Source organism: Drosophila sulfurigaster, chromosome X (assembly GCF_023558435.1).
Source record: "Drosophila sulfurigaster albostrigata strain 15112-1811.04 chromosome X, ASM2355843v2, whole genome shotgun sequence".
In the NCBI taxonomy this organism is placed as follows: domain Eukaryota; kingdom Metazoa; phylum Arthropoda; class Insecta; order Diptera; family Drosophilidae; genus Drosophila; species Drosophila sulfurigaster.
The window spans coordinates 13829117-13848995 of NC_084885.1; the positions used below are offsets into that span (position 1 = coordinate 13829117).

The following is a 19879-nucleotide window of genomic DNA, read 5'->3' on the forward strand; positions in this document are numbered from 1 at the left end:
TCCGTTGTGATATTACGTCACACGTTCCTTTCTTATTTTCATTCTCTTTTTGGTTTTGATAATTATTCTTCGCATGGAATTGCAATTGAATAATCATAGTTGTTGCAATTTTAATGCTCTGTTACGTTCCAGAATTCATATTGATTATAATCTTAAACAAGCAAGTTAATCAAATGAAAACCGGAGCTCGACAGGTTCAAATTGTTGTTTTTAGTACAAAATTTAAGTGTTTAGTAGATAGTTTTTACCATTTTCGTTCAGGTTTAGATTAGCATTAGTTTTTCTTCCAACAAAAGTTCAAAATCTCCACAACATTTTCATTTTGTGATAAATCTAGCTCATTATGATTATATGACATAAACTGTTAAATAATTATTTAAACTAAGCGCGACATTATTAATCCTGAATCTACAAACAAAAAAATCTGAAGCAAAAATTCAATTTTTTAAATTATTTAATTAATTTGAATTTAATGAACTGAAACATAATGGAAGTAGATACAGGATACGATTAATGTCAAAGCAATTATGCATTTTAATTAGCAATAAGATTAACGATAAGATTGTGAGCTGAACTAATTTGAGGTGATAATTCCTTTCGCAGATACTTTATCGTTTTGGTACTCTTCGGTAATTATACACTTTTAAATGTGTTCTTGGCTATCGCCGTCGATAACTTGGCGAATGCGCAAGAACTTACAGCAGCCGAAGAGGAACAAGTCGAAGAGGATAAAGAGAAACAACTGCAAGAGCTAGAGAAAGAAATGGAAGCCCTTCAAGGTGATGGGGTTCACCTGGAGAATGGTGAAGGCACTGTTGCCACTAGCAAAGGAAAAGGCAAAAAGAAGGTCGAAGAGAAAAAGGAGGAGGAAGAAGTAACGGAAGGGCCGAAGCCAATGTTGCCATATTCATCGATGTTTATACTTTCACCAACAAATCCGTAAATATATTATTGCTCACTTATAATTCTCCTTAATATTCTACTCTAACATCAACATTTTATAATAATGAGGGGAAGTTTTAAGATCAGCGATTCTTAAGTGTGTAGTTTTAATATAGACATTCAGATAGAAGAAAGACAACATGCAAGTACTATACTATATAATTAAGTTTCTTTCCAGCCAAAGATGACGGTTAATCTCTGCAAGCTTGTAGAGAATTTTGAGGGGCAAAATAATATGCAAATATTGTTTTGAATCTTACTTGCATAGGCTTATTTTTTGGTTTTCTTAATGAGAACAGGTTTCGTCTTTATAATGTGTGTTTTTAGCAACTAATATATTTAAATATACTACTAATGTCTTTAATGATTGCTAATAATATTGATATCCTATATAAAATGTAACATAATAACAATCTCACTAACTCAATTTCAATTTGCTCTTTTATTTTTCTTTTTGGATTCTTTACAATTACAATTACGAATTACTTAATTGATTTATTCAATGAATCATATGTTTGTAAATATTTGCATTACAAATATCAACGACTACAAAAAAATTTGATTACTCAACTCAACTCAACTCAATTCAACCAAATCACCCTCACCACGAAAAACTGCAATTTATATCATATCGATTTCATCATCATCTTCAACAACAACAAAAACAACAACAACAACAACAACAAAATCCATAACAATGACTACGACGAACATCAAATTATAAAAAACAAAACAAAAATCGAAAAAAATCTAAATTAAATATCGAAAAAAATGACCACAAAACAATGTTTAATGATCTCAAAATAATAATTGGACAAAACAAAATCAATTAACGAAATGAACCGGATGATTAAATAAAATTCAAATCGCAATCGACAAACCAACAAATATGAAATTCCAAATCATGCAAAAATCTTATAAACAACTTGAATCGTATTATATATCTATATGTATAAAAATTATAACTGCGAATACGAAATAACTGAATCTGGATGAAATTATTTGCGTACCTATGCCAAAAATCGTATAACTACTAATTGACATATACAGCATACGACGTGGTGCCCATTGGGTCGTTAATTTACCATATTTTGATTTCTTCATAATGGTCGTCATCTCAATGTCATCAATAGCATTAGCAGCCGAAGATCCCGTTCGTGAGAATTCGAGGCGAAACGAAATCTTGAATTACTTTGATTATGCATTTACCGGCGTATTCACGATAGAAATGTTGCTGAAAATTGTAGACTTGGGTGTAATACTACATCCTGGCAGCTATTTAAGAGAATTCTGGAATATTATGGATGCTGTGGTCGTTATATGCGCTGCTGTTAGTTTCGGTTTCGATATGAGCGGTAGCAGCGCTGGACAAAATTTGTCAACCATTAAATCGCTTCGTGTATTGCGTGTACTGCGTCCACTGAAGACCATTAAACGTGTTCCAAAATTGAAAGCCGTCTTCGATTGCGTCGTGAACTCATTGAAAAATGTTGTTAACATTCTAATCGTGTACATATTGTTTCAATTTATATTTTCTGTTATTGGTGTACAATTGTTCAATGGAAAATTTTTTTTATTGTACGGACGAAAGTAAACATACTTCCGAAGAGTGCCAGTAAGTAACGTTTTTTTCCGAAAAGATTTTTACCAGTTACTTTATTCGCTTTCGTCTGAATCATTTTCATTTTCCCTTACAAAATATCATTTTGTATTTTTCGTACTTTTGATGATCTTTGTAATACCATTTTTTTTTGTTTGTTTTTGTTTTTGGTGTTATCATTTCTTCGTAGATCTTTTACCCAAAATGCTAATTTAGACGCGTTACACAAAAAACATCATAATATATTCTGTCTGGTCTAACATACATATATGTATATAGCTCTCCCATCTATCACTCTCTATCTCTCTCTCTCTCTCTCTCTCTCTCGCTCTATCTATTTCTCTCAGTCGATGTTTGTCAATGTCTATCCCTCTCCCCTTTAACTCTCACTCACCCTGTCTCTCTGTCTGTCTCTCTCTCTTTCACTTTCAATCTTCATATGTATGTATGTGTTCCATATGCATACATATAAATAATAAGCTTGAATGTATATGTCTATATACTCAGCGGACAAATTAGAGAGCTAAAAAATTAACAATTTCCCAAAAATTGTCTTTAAAACAAGGAACATATGTTAAACGTAGTGTACATAGTTTGTAGTGTGTATACAGAATTCTAATGAGAGTCGTGCTGCAGTTAATGCGTTTTAGGATTTTCTTTGGTCCGCTGGGTAACACTTTTAACTCTAAACTCCAATTCTTAATTTGTTCTTCAAATGTTCCAAACAATTGTTGTTATATGCATACATACATAGACTCATATTTACATATAGTTGTTAGTTTATTACTACTACTAAATACTACACACAAACCATAGGACACAACTATCTAGATTCTAAAACAGGATTCTCTCATTCATAACTTAAACTTATTTACTGCTCGTACAATATGTATTCGATGTGTGTATTTATGTTTCCCAAAAATAGAGGTGTTTTCTATTTCGTTTCGAATTAACAAACACAACAATTACTACCCTACTACTACTTTTCCTTAACAACAAAATCATCGGTAAGGTTGCTTACTATACATACATATACAATATATTTATGTGATAAATATGTTATTTATCATTTGCAATCCTTACCACAATACCTCTTAAATCTTTTTGTCAATGCTCGTCGTTGGCAAATCTAACGCTTTTCTTTCCCCTGCATATGTATGTATTATGAACTCTTATTAGAGTTCTTTTTATGTGATATTTGTACATGCCATACTACATACATACTACGAACACAACACAATGTTTAGGGTTTATTTACATATATTTTTTTAATCTACGTTTAGATCTCTTGAGAGCTATGACTAGGCCACATTCACATCGTTCGAATTACATACATTTTCTTCTTAAGATTGGAATATTTGCTGCTTATATGAGTGCACACATATATATAAGTGAATAACTCCAGAGAAAATCAAGATGCGCCAATATATATATATATATATATCATGAGACGTGATTATTTTCTATCCTTTTTATGCTGACGATTATGTTTATCCTTTATTTTATTTACATTTTTTCTTAACTATATTCGTTTCGTTGTATCTTGTTTCTTTTCAAAGAAAACAAAAAAGGTGCACTGATTTAACAGAATGTAAGAGTAGCATTTTAAAGTTTCTACCTAGTTTTTCTTGCTTGATTTGTGCCAAGCAATCAAGCAAGTAAACGGGTTAAAAACAAACCAGAAAAAAAAACAAAAGAAAAAAACAAAGAAAAAACGAAAAACAAAATCCAAACATAAACAAAACCTATTTGAAATTAATAACAAACAAAAAAAAAACAGCAAATAGAAAACAATGCGTATTAACCAACAACAACTGTGACAACATAGTATAAAAAAAAACATAGAATAGAACTGAAATGCGAAAATACGATTACCACCTTTACCATTTCTAGTTTTCTTCTATTTCGGTTATACAAATAGTCAATTCATTCAGTCAAATCAATGTATAATTGTATGTGTTACCTTCTACACCAAAAAAATCAATTATTTTCTAAAATCAATTTTTATACGTACTCGTATAAGAGGCAACCTTCGACCTTCGACCTTCGATCGCGCATAGCATGTATAATTGGGTATTTTGCAATACCAAAGAGTCCATATTACTACCAGAAGATTTCTTAATAAGTCTGTATACGCGTACATACTTACAGAGGTATCAGGTATCAGATTGTATTTACATATAATAATACTTAATCCAAATTTAGAACAATTTATTTCTTCTGATTGCACAATTGGCGATTAACTCTTTTCCAAATCTTCATTCTTAATCAACTCTCTTTTAAATATGAAACTGTTTTGTTATCTAGTAAATATCCCGTTCCCTTCTCAGTTGCAATCATGATATAAGAGTTTTGGATGTGATTAAAAGAAGATTAATAATCCCGCTTATTTAGTTGTCTAGAATTTCGTTGTGCATTGTAAGTAGTGAAAACTTTAATTTACCCATTGATAGGAATTGAGAAATACAACGCAGACTTTTTGCACTCGACATTTGTTGACCGCAAAAGATGGCAACAATGCCGAGTGCACAAAACAACATAAATATAAACAAAGAGACACGCGTCTTACACTCATCGAGCCGAGAAGTAGAAAAGAAACAAAACTAGATACTTCACTCAGTATCTTTTTGTTTTAACTGTTTGACCTTCGTATGCAATAATTACTATGACTGCTTAAGTATGATTGATTTTATTTGAAATTCACTAAAATACTAATTCATATGTACACGTACATCGATTACACACATCGGTCTTCGCAAAATGTGGCGATTAGTGATAAATTTCTACAATAGGTTAGAGGTTGTGATAACTATAGATTTAGGTATTGAATCGGACGGACAGACGAACGAACAAATAATAAAATCAATAATTGGGTATAAATAAATATAAACATTTTCAGTATTTTTAATCAGCAGTATGACAAACTGAATATTTAAGATTTACACAAAAATGTAATATTAGCCTTCTTCATTTCAATAATGTGTTCGAATTACAGTCAGTCAAAAGAACATTACAAGAAATATTAGCGTATTAGTTGATAATAAAACCAGGGAACTTTATTCATTGTTAAGGGCAGCGCTGCCTTGTTACACATCGCCGAACAAACAACCAGCCGAATAATTTTGAACTTAGTGTTATACAACTCTCGAATACTCGCTCAGTTATATCGTTTGTTATATCGTGCATTCACATACATTAATGCATTCGCATTGAGAATCGAATGTAAAACAGGATGCGTTTATTGCTTATAATAGTATAATACATACATATCTATCTATGCAGATACTTACATACTACTTATTTCAGCTCTGCTCTGAGTTAACTGCAGACACGACTATGTGTTTGTATGTGTTGGTATATACTAAATGTATTATGTTGGTATTTTTTGTACTCCCCTTAATTGTACAGTATTTATTTGCGTTAATGTGGACTTACAACTACTACTACTACTACTACAACTACTAATACTATTATATGGTGTAATATCGAATTCCCTTACCAAATTCAAATACTATTGTAGACAAACACACATACACACACACACACACACAAACACGGAAAACTTCACATTCTTCACAGACAAACATAAATACCAAAAGTACATGTTGATATGTTTTTTGTGTGCAATACTAACTCTCCTACTACTTAAACTGAACAAAGGTTTTACATCTTATATCGTTATGATATGTATGTCCTATCATATACATATACGTACATCTTACATAGTCACATATACATTTGCATACTCTTGTGTTCATCAACAATTCTTGTACTTCCATATTTACATTTCTCTCATTTACACTTAAATATGATCAAATTGTATTACAAAAAAAAACAAAACATATTTAAAATTTACTATTTTCATATTGTTTTATGATTGCTGTTTTTGTTTTGGTTTTGTTTTCTGCCAAACTTGCTTCTTACATTTTATAATCTATTTACAAATTACTAATAATTCCAAATGAATAACCACAAATACAAAAAAAAATAATTAAATAAAAAAACCAAAAAAAAATCATTACCCATAAACAATAAATAAATATAAATGCGACAATCATCATCACAACCTGTGAACGTGAAGGGGCTCGTATTTCAAATACGAGGAAGACGAACTGCTGCCTAAACAAGAGAGGCGGGTGTGGAAGCCACGAAGCTTTCATTATGATAACGTCGCCGCTGCCATGCTGACGCTATTCGCTGTACAGACCGGCGAGGGATGGCCACAGTAAGCAATATTAATTGTACTTCTTACAAGTGTTCTTCTACTTTTCCATTGCGTCTACCTTTCTATCTTCTACAAACATACATTATTGCACGCAATTGTGCAATAAATATATGTGACACTTAATGGGAATATGTTATATGTATGGTAAATAACGAAATTTTGCTTTGTTTTTTTATTTACTTTTGTCTCGTGCGAATACTTGAATCATACTTCTTCATGGGTGTAATCAACAACAAACCAAACAAACCAAAAATAGGGTCTTGCAACACTCAATGGCTGCCACATACGAAGATAGGGGTCCAATCCAAAATTTCCGGATCGAAATGTCCATCTTTTATATAGTATATTTTATTGTATTTCCATTCTTCTTCGTCAACATATTCGTGGCCTTGATTATCATTACATTTCAAGAGCAAGGCGAAGCTGAATTGCAAGATGGCGAAATTGACAAAAATCAGGTGAGCTAGCCAACAAATTTGTGTATTCGTGTTTATCCAAAAAACAAAAACATAAACCAAAATCAAACAATTCAAAATACCTAATTCTTTTATATGTGTGTGTGTAAAACCGATAGTAGTCGTAAAGCAAAAACCAAAAAAAAAAACAAAAATAAAATAAAATAAATAAACAATTTTCTATATGCACGTTAATGTACACGCATAGTACAATAACACCTACTAACAAATCATTCCCGTCTAATTAACCCTTTACTGCCCAGTATCGTCCTTAGTCGGCTTACATTATGCTTTTTATTGATTGATCAAATATACAAAATTCGAAGAATATCTTTTAATACTGATTATTTATATTAACGCATTTTGTTGTGCAAAAATTACCATTTGTCAAGATTAATTAAAAATAACATTACTTTAAGCTTTTTACCATTTGATTTAAATACAAATAATTTATCTAAAGCTAGGCTTTAAATTGGGCCGTCTAAAGGCGGTCTTCAGCACTAAAGGGTTAATAACTACTATGTGCTTACTATGCGCCAGTCACATAAAATACTACAAAATAAACACAGTATGACAAATGCATTAGCGCAGACGTCGCAAATTCAGACAAATTATACATACTCCAATATGTACACAAGGTACTAAGTACTGCTAATCTGTATCTATAAATGTACCTGTACCTTTCTGCCTGTGATCGTTTCCTATAAATATACTACCTTCAACACACAAAATACTACAAACATATAATGGTAGAATGTATGCCACCTGTGCTGAGTAGCAACATTTAGTATTTTTTACACACTGTCGTCTTGTGCGATACTATAGATACCATTAATATTTGTATTTACTTTTGATAATTCAACTCTTTGTGGTGTTTTCTGTTTAAATGCATAATTTAGAAACATCCAACAAAATAAAATACCTAAGTTATATTTAGAGCATTTCTTGTGGATTGCTTTGATGTATTATCCCAGAAAATCGTAGAAGGTCTTACCAAATAGAGTTTTCTTCGTCTTCCTGATGTACATACTATACATCAACAAATTGCAAAACAAAAACACATTATGATATGGCATGTTTCGAGAGGAAATATCCCATACATACATATAGATAATAGTAGTAGCCCCTTAAATATAAAAACTGAACATTTACCGGAAAGTAGAGATTATTCATTGAAATTCACGATAGTCCTTAAATATTCAGATTTGAATATTTAATGATTGCTATCGTTAAATCATCGTTGTTGCCAAAAACGAATTAAAGTACGCTTCAAGAGTTACTGTAAGTATGTACTGTAAATGAATCCAACCGTTGTCATTTCTTTAGTCGAACTAATTCATTTTCAATTCATCTAAATTTTAATCTAGTTCGATTCAATCTCTTGATTTCCTAAAACAAAAATAAAACTGGCAAATTTAATTTCACCGACTGCTGAGTATTGCACTAAAATGATACATTTACTATAATTATTTCATTTCGTTTAGTTATCTCAAAGTGCCAAACAATACACAAAGATTTCATAAAATTTTGGTATCTGTACCCTGAGCCCTTAGCATTTTCTGACCCATAAAGTCTATATATTCTGGCTCAGTTTCAATATCATAGTCAATTTGGACTTGAGGATTAAAAGATCTCAGTTTCAAAAATTTAGCGACATTTTCAAGATGAACCAAAATTTGGAAGTTCGCACATTCCTTAGTCAAGTTTTGTATATTTATCTCCAAGATTTTTAATAAATTTGTACATAGCTCATTCGTGATTGTAAATATATTTAAAAATGTCCTTATTCTAGGCTACTGCTGGGCTCAGGGTATATCATAGTCTAGCACTCTCGACAAAAGTGTTCGGGCCATGTACTTTAATTATTATATTGTGACCCTTATAATAATTACTCTGCTATTTTTTAAATATACATATAATTTTATTTTGTAAATAATAATACTTATTTTATTTTATTTTGAATTAAATAATCATCAGCGATTTTTCCCAAAACTCTTAATGTTAGTTTGAATGTGTTTTCAAAAACGTAACAGACCTCAATTTAAACTAACTATGGTAGTTGTTGATATTGTCACTCAAGGTTCGAGATTTGATTGTTAAATAATATTAATACCAAACAACAAAAATTGTACAATACTTTTTTCTATAGAAATCGTGTATTGATTTTACCATCGGAGCTCGACCGCTTGAACGTTATATGCCGAAAAACCGAAACACTTTCAAGTACAAAGTGTGGCGCATTGTTGTGTCAACGCCATTTGAATACTTTATCATGATGCTTATTGTGTTCAATACACTGCTATTGATGATGAAGGTAAAGTAATGTATTAGTATTTCTATTTTCGATATATTAAGTACAAAAATTAATTTATGAGCATACTAAGTAAAATAATCCCAAAAATTCAAGCATCAAGGGTTGAACTGTCTTGAATTCCATGATTAAGAAATATTATATTTTACAGAGCTAGTTGTCCGCTTTCTGACTTTTCCTAGTAGACTATGTTAAAGATAAAAAAAATGTCTGTAAAGAATCTATTAATTTTGATTTTGAAAGTCTTACCGTTTAAGAGCATTTAAGTTATTCTTTAGTATGCATTCTATCTAACTAACTAATCATAAAAATAAATCTTAACAGTACCATAATCAAGGTAAGATGTACGAACAATCACTCAAGTACATCAACATGGGATTCACAGGCATGTTCAGTGTTGAAACGGTATTGAAGATAATCGGATTCGGAGTCAAAGTAAGTAAATTATTCTATTACCCTTTGTTATATTATTTGAGTTATAGAAATAAAGTTATGGTTTTCGATATATTTTGCAATACTTTCCATTAATTGGCAATAAATAGTATTAACAATGTAATCAAAAACAGATTAAATTAACTTACTGTAATTATCAAATATAAAAATATGTATATTTTTAGATAGTTGCATTCTGTCAATGGATTTCGTTTGCTCTTTGACAAACTTGTCTTTGTAATTTTCAGTGCCTCTAATTATGATTGCAATCTGCAATTTAAAGTGCATAATATTAACTCCAATTATTTTCGATACGAAACAAAACGTAATTTTATTCGTACTTTAATTTGGTATATGCTAAAATCAATACCGCACAGTTTTGCTTTTATTCAAAATGGGTAGCAGGTATCTCATAGTCGAGCACACTCGACTGTAGCTCTTACTTGTTTTGTACTACGATTGTGTAATGAACAAAAATAAAGGCGAGAATAGCCAAACCCGATATACATGGACTATAATTTTCAAATCTTTCGATTTAATTGTTGGTTAAGTTTAAGAAATTAATAATACACAATTCGTATAATAATATGAAACTATTTATTTTATAGAATTTTTTCAAGGATCCATGGAATATTTTCGATCTGATTACCGTATTGGGCAGCATTGTGGATGCACTCTGGATGGAATTCGGGGTAATTATCTGCTGCTTGCATGCCAGACAATACATATTTCAGGGCATACATATTGTTGTGTTCCACTTATGTAGGCCGTTTTGCAAAAGAAACAAAAAACGAAAAAAAAAAAAAAAAAACAAAACAAATACAAATACAAAATAATCAGTATCCAGTTTTTATTTTGTCTGATGATTTGTTGTACCCGTGCAATTACACATTCATATCTTTACAATTCCGATATACTTACATATTCATAAATATTCACAGATATGTACAATTATTTACGTGTTTATACATATTTTCTTATGCAATATACAGATTATATCAATGCAACAACAGATATATGTATGGTATTTTAGAATAACATGTACGGACGAAAATTGTTATAAAAATGACCTTTTATAGACCCCAATCTCAAAATCGCTGTCGTGTTTTCCAATTCCAATTATTTAACTTCTAACGAATGCGTGTTTCGAATATAATCGGAAACAACACTTCTTGAGTTATTATTCTCACTGGTCAGGAGTTTGTTGAAATAATAGAAATCGACGTCTGTTTTGGAATCTAATATATAATTAATGTTATGGGAATTCTCTGGCCAAGTGAATGTTAAATTCATTGGTGACTCCTGTGTGTATATAATAATTAAGTATGTGTGTTTGGGTGGGCTTAAGACTTAGAAATATATATTCTAGTATAATATTGAAAGATTCTCATGGGTTTATAGGTTTAGGTATATTTTTGAAAGAACGCAGAATATACTAGAATAAGCTATACAATGTTTAAACTTACACTTTGAATATTGATTTGAAAATCTTTTACAGTCACACAAGACAATATTTTTGTTGAAATTCTTAATCAATTTTATATATTTAATTTTTACGCAATTTTATATATATATACACATACACACACACACACACACAAAATGTTTCTTTTCGAAAGCCTCCAAAAAACTACAGAAATTAATAATCATATTTCTTTTTGATTTCCTTTTTCATATTTATTTGTGTACGAAAATGAATACCAAATACGAAATGTGGTCTCAAAATCGGGAAAAACCAATCCGAATCAAACCAAAAAACGATGAATGCAAAAAAAATATATATAATAATCAATCAATCAAATAAACACCCACGTAATTAAAACATTCACACCCCTCACATATGTTAACGTATCAACTTTTGTAACACATTCAAATGTTTTCATGTACACGCATATGCAATATACATATGTAAATGTACAAAAAATGCGTTTATATAATTGTATATATTATATTCCTTCGATTGACTCTGAACCAAACAAAACAAAAATACAAATACTCCCGAAATTGGCCGTCGGGAATCCAAAATTCATCACGCAATCACTACCCAACATGAAATTAATTATATTATAAAAACCAAAACAATAACAAAAATCATTGTACTTTGTAATTACAAATCCAAACACCAAATGCCAAATACTAAATGCAATGAAAATTCAAATTCAATCAACTTATTCATCACAATCACAAATTCAAAAACAAAAAAACCAAAAAATACAAAATACAAAATCAACCGAACGCAAAAACAAAAATAACACCAAATTCAAATGAATTATGAAAACAATCAAACCAAAAAAAAAATACAAAAATACAAAAAATCAACAAATTAAATTGTATTACGAACATGTTGTCATTCAACAATTATGCATGTGTATGTGCTGTCTATTATGTGTTGTATGAAAAACACACACATTGTGCACATACATATGCATATTATATATCTCTCTCATCTACAACTACATCGACATGTACAACAAAAAATATCAACACCAACAGCACGATGTAAGTACGAAACACAATTACACAAAAATTGCATTAATAAAATTCTTATGTGTCCAAATAAATGATTTTAGATTACGCTTTTATTGCTAATCACACTTTCCACTTTCACTTTATAAGCTTATTCAAACATAATACTTATTATTATTGCTTTATTTTCTGGCTAACTTCAAATTCTTTGCGTAACCTGCATTATTTTCCTTTTTCATTTGCATACCCAACACAGATACATGTTTTCCAAAACTATATTAACGAGAATTGTCAGTTGAAAACATTATCAAAAACACCATTTTGAAATATATTTGAATTGTGAATTTTTGCAAACAGTATCTGTTTGGGTATTGACACTTATGATTCTTAATATTTATTATATATATATATTATTTTTTAATTGCGAGTACTAAAGTATCTGTAAGTTTCAGTTTTGTGTTACATGGCACACATTACATTACGAACGTACTTTCTTCCCTAATCAAAAGTTACGTGTGTAAAAGCTTGTAGTCAACTTGGTAGATAAATAATATACAATGCGGTTGGATGAATTGCCATTTTGCAACAAAAATCTATTCATTTAATGAGGAAATTTTTAACGCAAATATGTGACAGAATGCATAACGTTTTAAGGGTTTTCATAATCTTGGAAATAATAACAGAGAATTACAAATCACATTTATATTTTCGAAGTATAATTTTAATGGATAGCAGATATTCGATTATATAAATCTCTGAACAAGTCAAAGTTATGCAACTGTTTTCTATATTTGACGTTAATATTTCTAATTATTTTCGCATGGCTTTAATTTGATGGGTCTAACAAATTTGTATTTACTTATAAAAATCAATTGAAATCTTGCCTTAAAAACAAAAATGATATTGTGAAATCTGCACAAAGAATGGAGAATCTTTTCAAAAGGAAGGAGCTTTAGTATACAGTTCTAAGCAATCTCCGTTGCTTCTATCTTTTTTGTCGATTGTTTATTTTAATTTAGTTTCTTGAGTGAAAATTTTACGTGGTCAGTTTCAAAAGTAAGTAATTTACACATCATTTTCAAATTTTAAATTGAGTCAAAGCGAGACAAATTTTAAACCAATTAGCTCCTACGCATGATTTAAGTTCCATTTCGACTATTTCGCTAATGATAATGTTTCTATATATACATACATATATATAACTGACTTAACTGATTCGTCAAGTCCTCTTCTATTTCACTATTTTTGGGTAAACTACGTGCACTTATAAATAGAATTTTAGATTTCTTTTTAATTAGCCACCAGCTCTTCTATGGCTTGCGACATCTTGTCTTGTCTGATTTCTTGCTGCGTACGAATTTAAATCTATTTTCTCTCAGAAAAAAAACTTTCTCAACTCAACATGAAAATATATAGTACACATATATATCAAATAATAATGCAAGCAATTTGCATAATATTTAACAGACTAGCGTCTTATAATTTGAATTGTATTTAACTAAGTTAACAGCTATTACTAAAGTAGTGCTTATTTCCGATATATACGTATGTATTCTATATAATTTGATATGAATACATATAGATATAGAATTGGCTTTTTGAGCTGCATGACGCAATAATTAATTTACAATTAACTTCGATCGAAAAGAGATTCGATAAAGTTTAGCAAACGGTGTATTCTGGATATATACTTAACATACTATATACTCATGTGTATGATCTCTCCTGTAAGATGTTTTTCATTTTCTACAGGTATGTAAGAAATGGTCACAAAGTAATTCTCATCACTATCATCGATGATTATCAATTATTTCAATCTAATCTATCTGACGATTTTAATGAGAGTCCAATTTAATTTATCCAAACCGTTTGAATACGAATTCCGCCTGATGCTTAAACCTTTATTATAGGAACTGTCTTAAGCTGTCTCTGTATGTAGAACATATCTCAAAACACACATTTACTTGCTGGCAATGACTATTAGTCGTTAAATATCGTTTATACTTACAACGTAACATACTATGTTAATGCCAAGCTTCTCCATTTTATTAACCTGAAGTTACATAGAAAGCTAAGGCCTTTGTAGAGCAACAAAACTCCCTTATCCATTTTCCTTGAATCATGTCTTCTCGTCTATATACATATATATATAAACACATTCTGCTAACTAATGCTCAATACTTAATCTTTGGATACTGGAAGAAAAGATGTACGAAATTAATTATTACTACTAATTTTCAACTCTTTATTCATTTCTTTATTTTTCTAAAAATATACGAAATCTCGACTATTTGTAACGCCAACGCCAACGTCGCATGAATCGTAACCGTAATTCGTTTAAACTAACTGATATGTTCTCGTAACCGCAAATTATCAATAAATTAACCAAAAAAAAATACAACTAAAAATATGCATAACAATAATAAAATCTACAACAAAAATATGTATATAAATTGCTTATAAATTAACTAACGACCAACTGCACTGCAAAAAAACCAAATCACAAACATTTCATTTTCGTTGAAAATTTATGAATACTTCTTCTTTGGCTGCTGTCGATTCGAATTGAATGTGCAAACTGAAATTGCCCGTCATCGCGTTAAACAACCAAATGACATTTGCTATCTTTAAATACCAAAACCAAAAAAAACAACCAAAAAAACAAACCAACAATTGTGTCATCAAAATGCGGTGATAATGCGGTATATGAGTTATGTAAAACATTGATTTCTTTCAATCGAATCAAAAATTTCAATTGAACATGGTTTCTGATTATCCTACAGGATGTAAGTAAACAAATTAAAACGAGTATAGTTCTTTTCAAACTAAAAAACACCCACAAAAATATCAAAACAAAAACAATTCAAATCAAATAATTCCTATCCATTATTATTTTAGCTAAACGTTTACAAACTTATATACTTTATTCTGTATTCAGATCGCGATGATCATGTCTAATCTTTTTCCGTAGTAGATTCCATTACTATGATTTTAACAACAAAAATAATAAAAAATAATACATATTTACATATATGTATGTATTTAGCTAATTATTAAGCACTTTTTCTAGTTAAAATGAAACGTGTCTTTGTTAATTTTTCATAGTAATCGTACCCCATTTCCACGTTGCTCTAATTTTTGGCTGATTCAATTCAATGTTCCATTATAAATCGAAATACTCGTATACCATATACTACTACAACATATATGATTAGAATTCTCATTACCGCTTATATCCCATACTTTTAGTGAATACAATACAATTCCCTTTTTATCCAAATCCAAAACTAGGCATATACAACAACAAGTGGGATAACTGCAAGATATTCCCCGAGTAGTTTACCGTTTACCGTTTATCGACAAACCAAACCGTGAAATTCGATACCCGATACCCAAATCTCATAGAATATAGATGCTTCATAATATAATATTTATATATCAATAGCAACAACAACGACAGTGCATTGTTGGAGTCTACTTACATATGTACATATTTAATCTACGCTACTTGTATTTTTATGAAGTGTATTTTAACCATTATGTAAATCTACCTACCATCTACTACTATTTACACCGAAGTTCGTAGAGGCCACGGCGAGGGCAGTATGCGTCCTTAAGTCAGTGTGTTTGCCTCAGCATATTTTCACCAATGTACCAAGGTATATGTAGGCATATACATTTGTACATTGGTGGGCATAATGTTTACATTGAATTGTATTCTATGCCATATGCGACAATGCAACAGCTGATGTGTAAAATATTTTGGTCAAAGTTCCCCTCGAATTGGTCACGATACCAATGACGACTCTAACGCTCTACAAACGAATCTCTACTTTCACTCTCTCTCTGACTGATCCATAAGTAATTGAAAAAAATGTAATAACATGTAAATAAAACAAAAAGAAAAAACATTAAAATTAAATGCAAAAGAAAAAGAAAAACAACGAAAACGAATACAAAATGTACAAATGTACTGACAGCTGTACACGTATTATTTAATTATATCTCTCTATATACATATATATATATATATTATTTACCTATCGTATTGTTTTCATTTCTTATGATTGCAACAAATTATGATTCACTCAAATTAGTTTAGTGCAGTACAAAGACGAAACATCAAAATTTTGATTAGATTTCAAATACACTTAATATTCGTACTATATAATTAACATCCTAAGGTCTCTCTAACAATTGACGCATTTTCGAACTGTTTTGTAATTAGTATCAGTATCTCAAAACATGAATCAAACATGCACATGTTACGCTGTATTGGTGTGGTAGTCAACACACACACACTCACTCACACACAGACACAGAGACACAGAAATACAATCAAGCAAAAAAATTTAATACTCTACTACTAATAATTATCTAATTAGATTTTTTAATAAATTCATAAATACTGATGTTTATTGCATTTATTGTACTTAATTAAGATACGAACCGTTAAAAAAAAAAACAAAAAAAAACATTTTTATTTAGCACTTTGTATATTAACTTATTTATATTTATACTTCTATCATTATCATCTTCCAATAACTGAGTAAATACTGTGCAAATTTGACTGTAATTATTTTGTATATATATATATATATCTATCTTTAGAACAAAAAGGCAAAAAAAAAACCAAAACAAAATTTACATATCTTTTATGAATTGATCGTTACTAACCTAAAAACATAATCATACAACCTATTACCGATTTATACTATATGAATTTGTATGTACCTTTTTTATGTACAACTAGTACTATTACTTATTACCACTACCACTGCACTACTGCTAGTATTACAACTCTACTACTACTACTACTACAACTTCTACTGCGAGTACTCTACTATGTACTACTTACCTACTACTTACTTACCTACTACCAACTACTACTAACAAACTACTTACTACTACTCTGCTACTACTTCTACTACTATTTTTACTATAACTGTAACTGTAACTATGTACTAACGAACTTAAAAAAAAGATGAGAAGCAACCTAAGATCATATTCGAATTCAATTTCGAATAAATCTGAATTCGTTTGTAGAAACGGGACAACACCACTGGCTCTAATACTACTCTCCTTACTCTCTCTGTTTCTCTCTCTTTTTCTTCCTTTGACCAATAATATTTTACAGTCGAACTCAATCAACGTTGGCTTCCTGCGTTTGTTTCGTGCGGCGCGTCTCATAAAATTACTCCGTCAAGGATATACAATTCGCATTCTACTTTGGACATTTGTACAATCATTTAAAGCACTTCCATACGTCTGTTTGCTTATAGCAATGCTATTTTTTATATACGCCATTATTGGCATGCAGGTAAGTCTTCGCTCAAGCTCAAAACACTACTCTCTCTATCTCTCTCTAAATTGTGAGTGACGCAGAAAAAAAAATGAAATATCTAAACAACATATAAACTATGGATCGCAAATATAACACACATGTAACACATAAGGCTATATATACTATATATATATTCTTCATGATCGAGTTAGCCTTCATAATATTTGGGATCTTTAACCTTATTTCAATTTGTAGCAAACGGAACAGAAGACGAGTTCAATTAGAATTTTTCTTATTTTCACAAATATATATATATTTTTTTGTTTTGTTATTTTTTTGTTTAGTTTTTTTTTTTTGGAGTGATGAAGGTCAGCATCCATCACAATAAAAGCATCTTTTAATTTTTTAATTGAGGCCTATTTCCAAAATTCGATGCATAGATAAAAACAATTTGATTTCGAAATTACTTTTTATGTTGAATACGAGTCTAGGTCATTTTGCATATAAATTGTAGTGATAAATAGCAAACATTTACATGAATAAATCAGTGTCCTTAGCAATAGCAATCTTTTCACACATATATTCTAGCGATGTACAATACGAATGTACATTAACATTTATAGATCTATTATTCTAGGTTGAGTTTTAGCTCATAAAGCTGCAAACTCAATATTCAAAGGTAGTTTTTATAGTATTATCAATAATGATATTAGTTGCTTTAACTTAGTTTTAAATGAATAGATAAACCAAAGTTCGTTCGGTTAATAATCATAGGTTGAGAAAAGAATATGGCTTTTCGGTCAAATTTCAAGCTAAAAAAAAGTAAAATATAAACTATTTGCGAATAAAATATATTGATATGACATAATGAAGAGGTTGACAAGACATATACAATATTCCAAGTCCAAGAATTTCTCTTCAACATGATGAAACTTTTTCTATTCATAAAAAAATATCATATACAGCAAATATTGTGATCACAGCTCTGCCTTTTACGAATTTGCCAAAACAAACACTCTAGAACATTCGAATTTGTTAACTAAACGAGTAAATAATATAAAAAACGGTTTGTATTCATTGCTACAAACATTTTTTTGTGTCGATAATCTAGCTGTAGAAGTTTTTATAGTTCATTTGATAAGGATAATAACACAAACCAATTATAATATCTCACAAACTAAAAGGTTTTTGGCAACATAAAATATGACCCGGATACGCAACTCAATCGTCACAATAACTTTCAATCTTTCTCTGGAGGAATCATGCTGCTTTTTCGGTAATCGAAGATCTAAGTTACATAGTCTTGTATCGCTTTAGTGATTATAAATGATGGCACTAACAGACAAGCATACCTACATAAATACTACTACATTCATACTAGCCAAACTGTATGTAATTTCCTTACTTTAGTAAATCTCCAGTGTCCATACACGACACGACAAATATATCGGCGTGTTAAGACATCATTATTATAGTTTATACAATCAATCGTCGCACTCTGGGGCCTTCGACCTACATAAATGACTATCGAGAAGTGAGACTATCAAATAATCTCTTTATTATATTAATATATAAACTACGATCACATCGTATAGAAATGTAAAAATGATTACTAACACAATTCAAATCAAATCAAATTAAGCTCCAACTTTGCCACTTCATGTAGATTTCTATTAATTCAATAGTCAATTTAGATCCATAAGGCAAAAGGTCCCACTGTGCGTCAGTTTGTCAGTTGAAAAGTCACAAATGTAATCGATGGCGACTTTTCAATCAGCGTCGTTTGTGACTTGCGATAGTTTTGCACCGATATTTAGTAAACAAAACGTACATACATATTTACTTATTTAAGTAATAGAATTCGTTGAACCTTGTTAGTAATTACATCTAGATGAATCAGCTGTTTCTATCGAACTGCCGATATATGCATACATACTTATATGATAGTACTATTGTTTGCAGTAGTTACATATGTATAGCAGTTCTTCTCACACACAAAGTTTTCTTATGAAACGCTTAGTACTTTAGTATTGAACTGTTTCAAGTATTAGTTGCAGCTACAGTTACGACGTTTAATATTGTAAATGTGCGCTAGATAAATAAAACTACATACATACTATATAATACATTAATTGTAAATGTAATTTTTCTTTAGTGTTACGAT

The 19879-nt window shown here is 30.1% G+C and overlaps 1 protein-coding gene across 1 annotated transcript in view; it reads left to right on the top strand.

Moving 5' to 3' along the window:
- LOC133848950 (voltage-dependent calcium channel type A subunit alpha-1) overlaps positions 1-19879 on the top strand; it is a 62357-nt gene that overhangs the window by 18851 nt on the left and 23627 nt on the right. The window contains 10 exon segments of the mRNA XM_062284710.1: positions 604-939; positions 1993-2509; positions 2511-2557; positions 6624-6767; positions 7024-7225; positions 9372-9536; positions 9858-9968; positions 10574-10657; positions 17569-17751; positions 18900-18991. Coding sequence (XP_062140694.1) covers positions 604-939; positions 1993-2509; positions 2511-2557; positions 6624-6767; positions 7024-7225; positions 9372-9536; positions 9858-9968; positions 10574-10657; positions 17569-17751; positions 18900-18991 — 1881 coding nt within the window.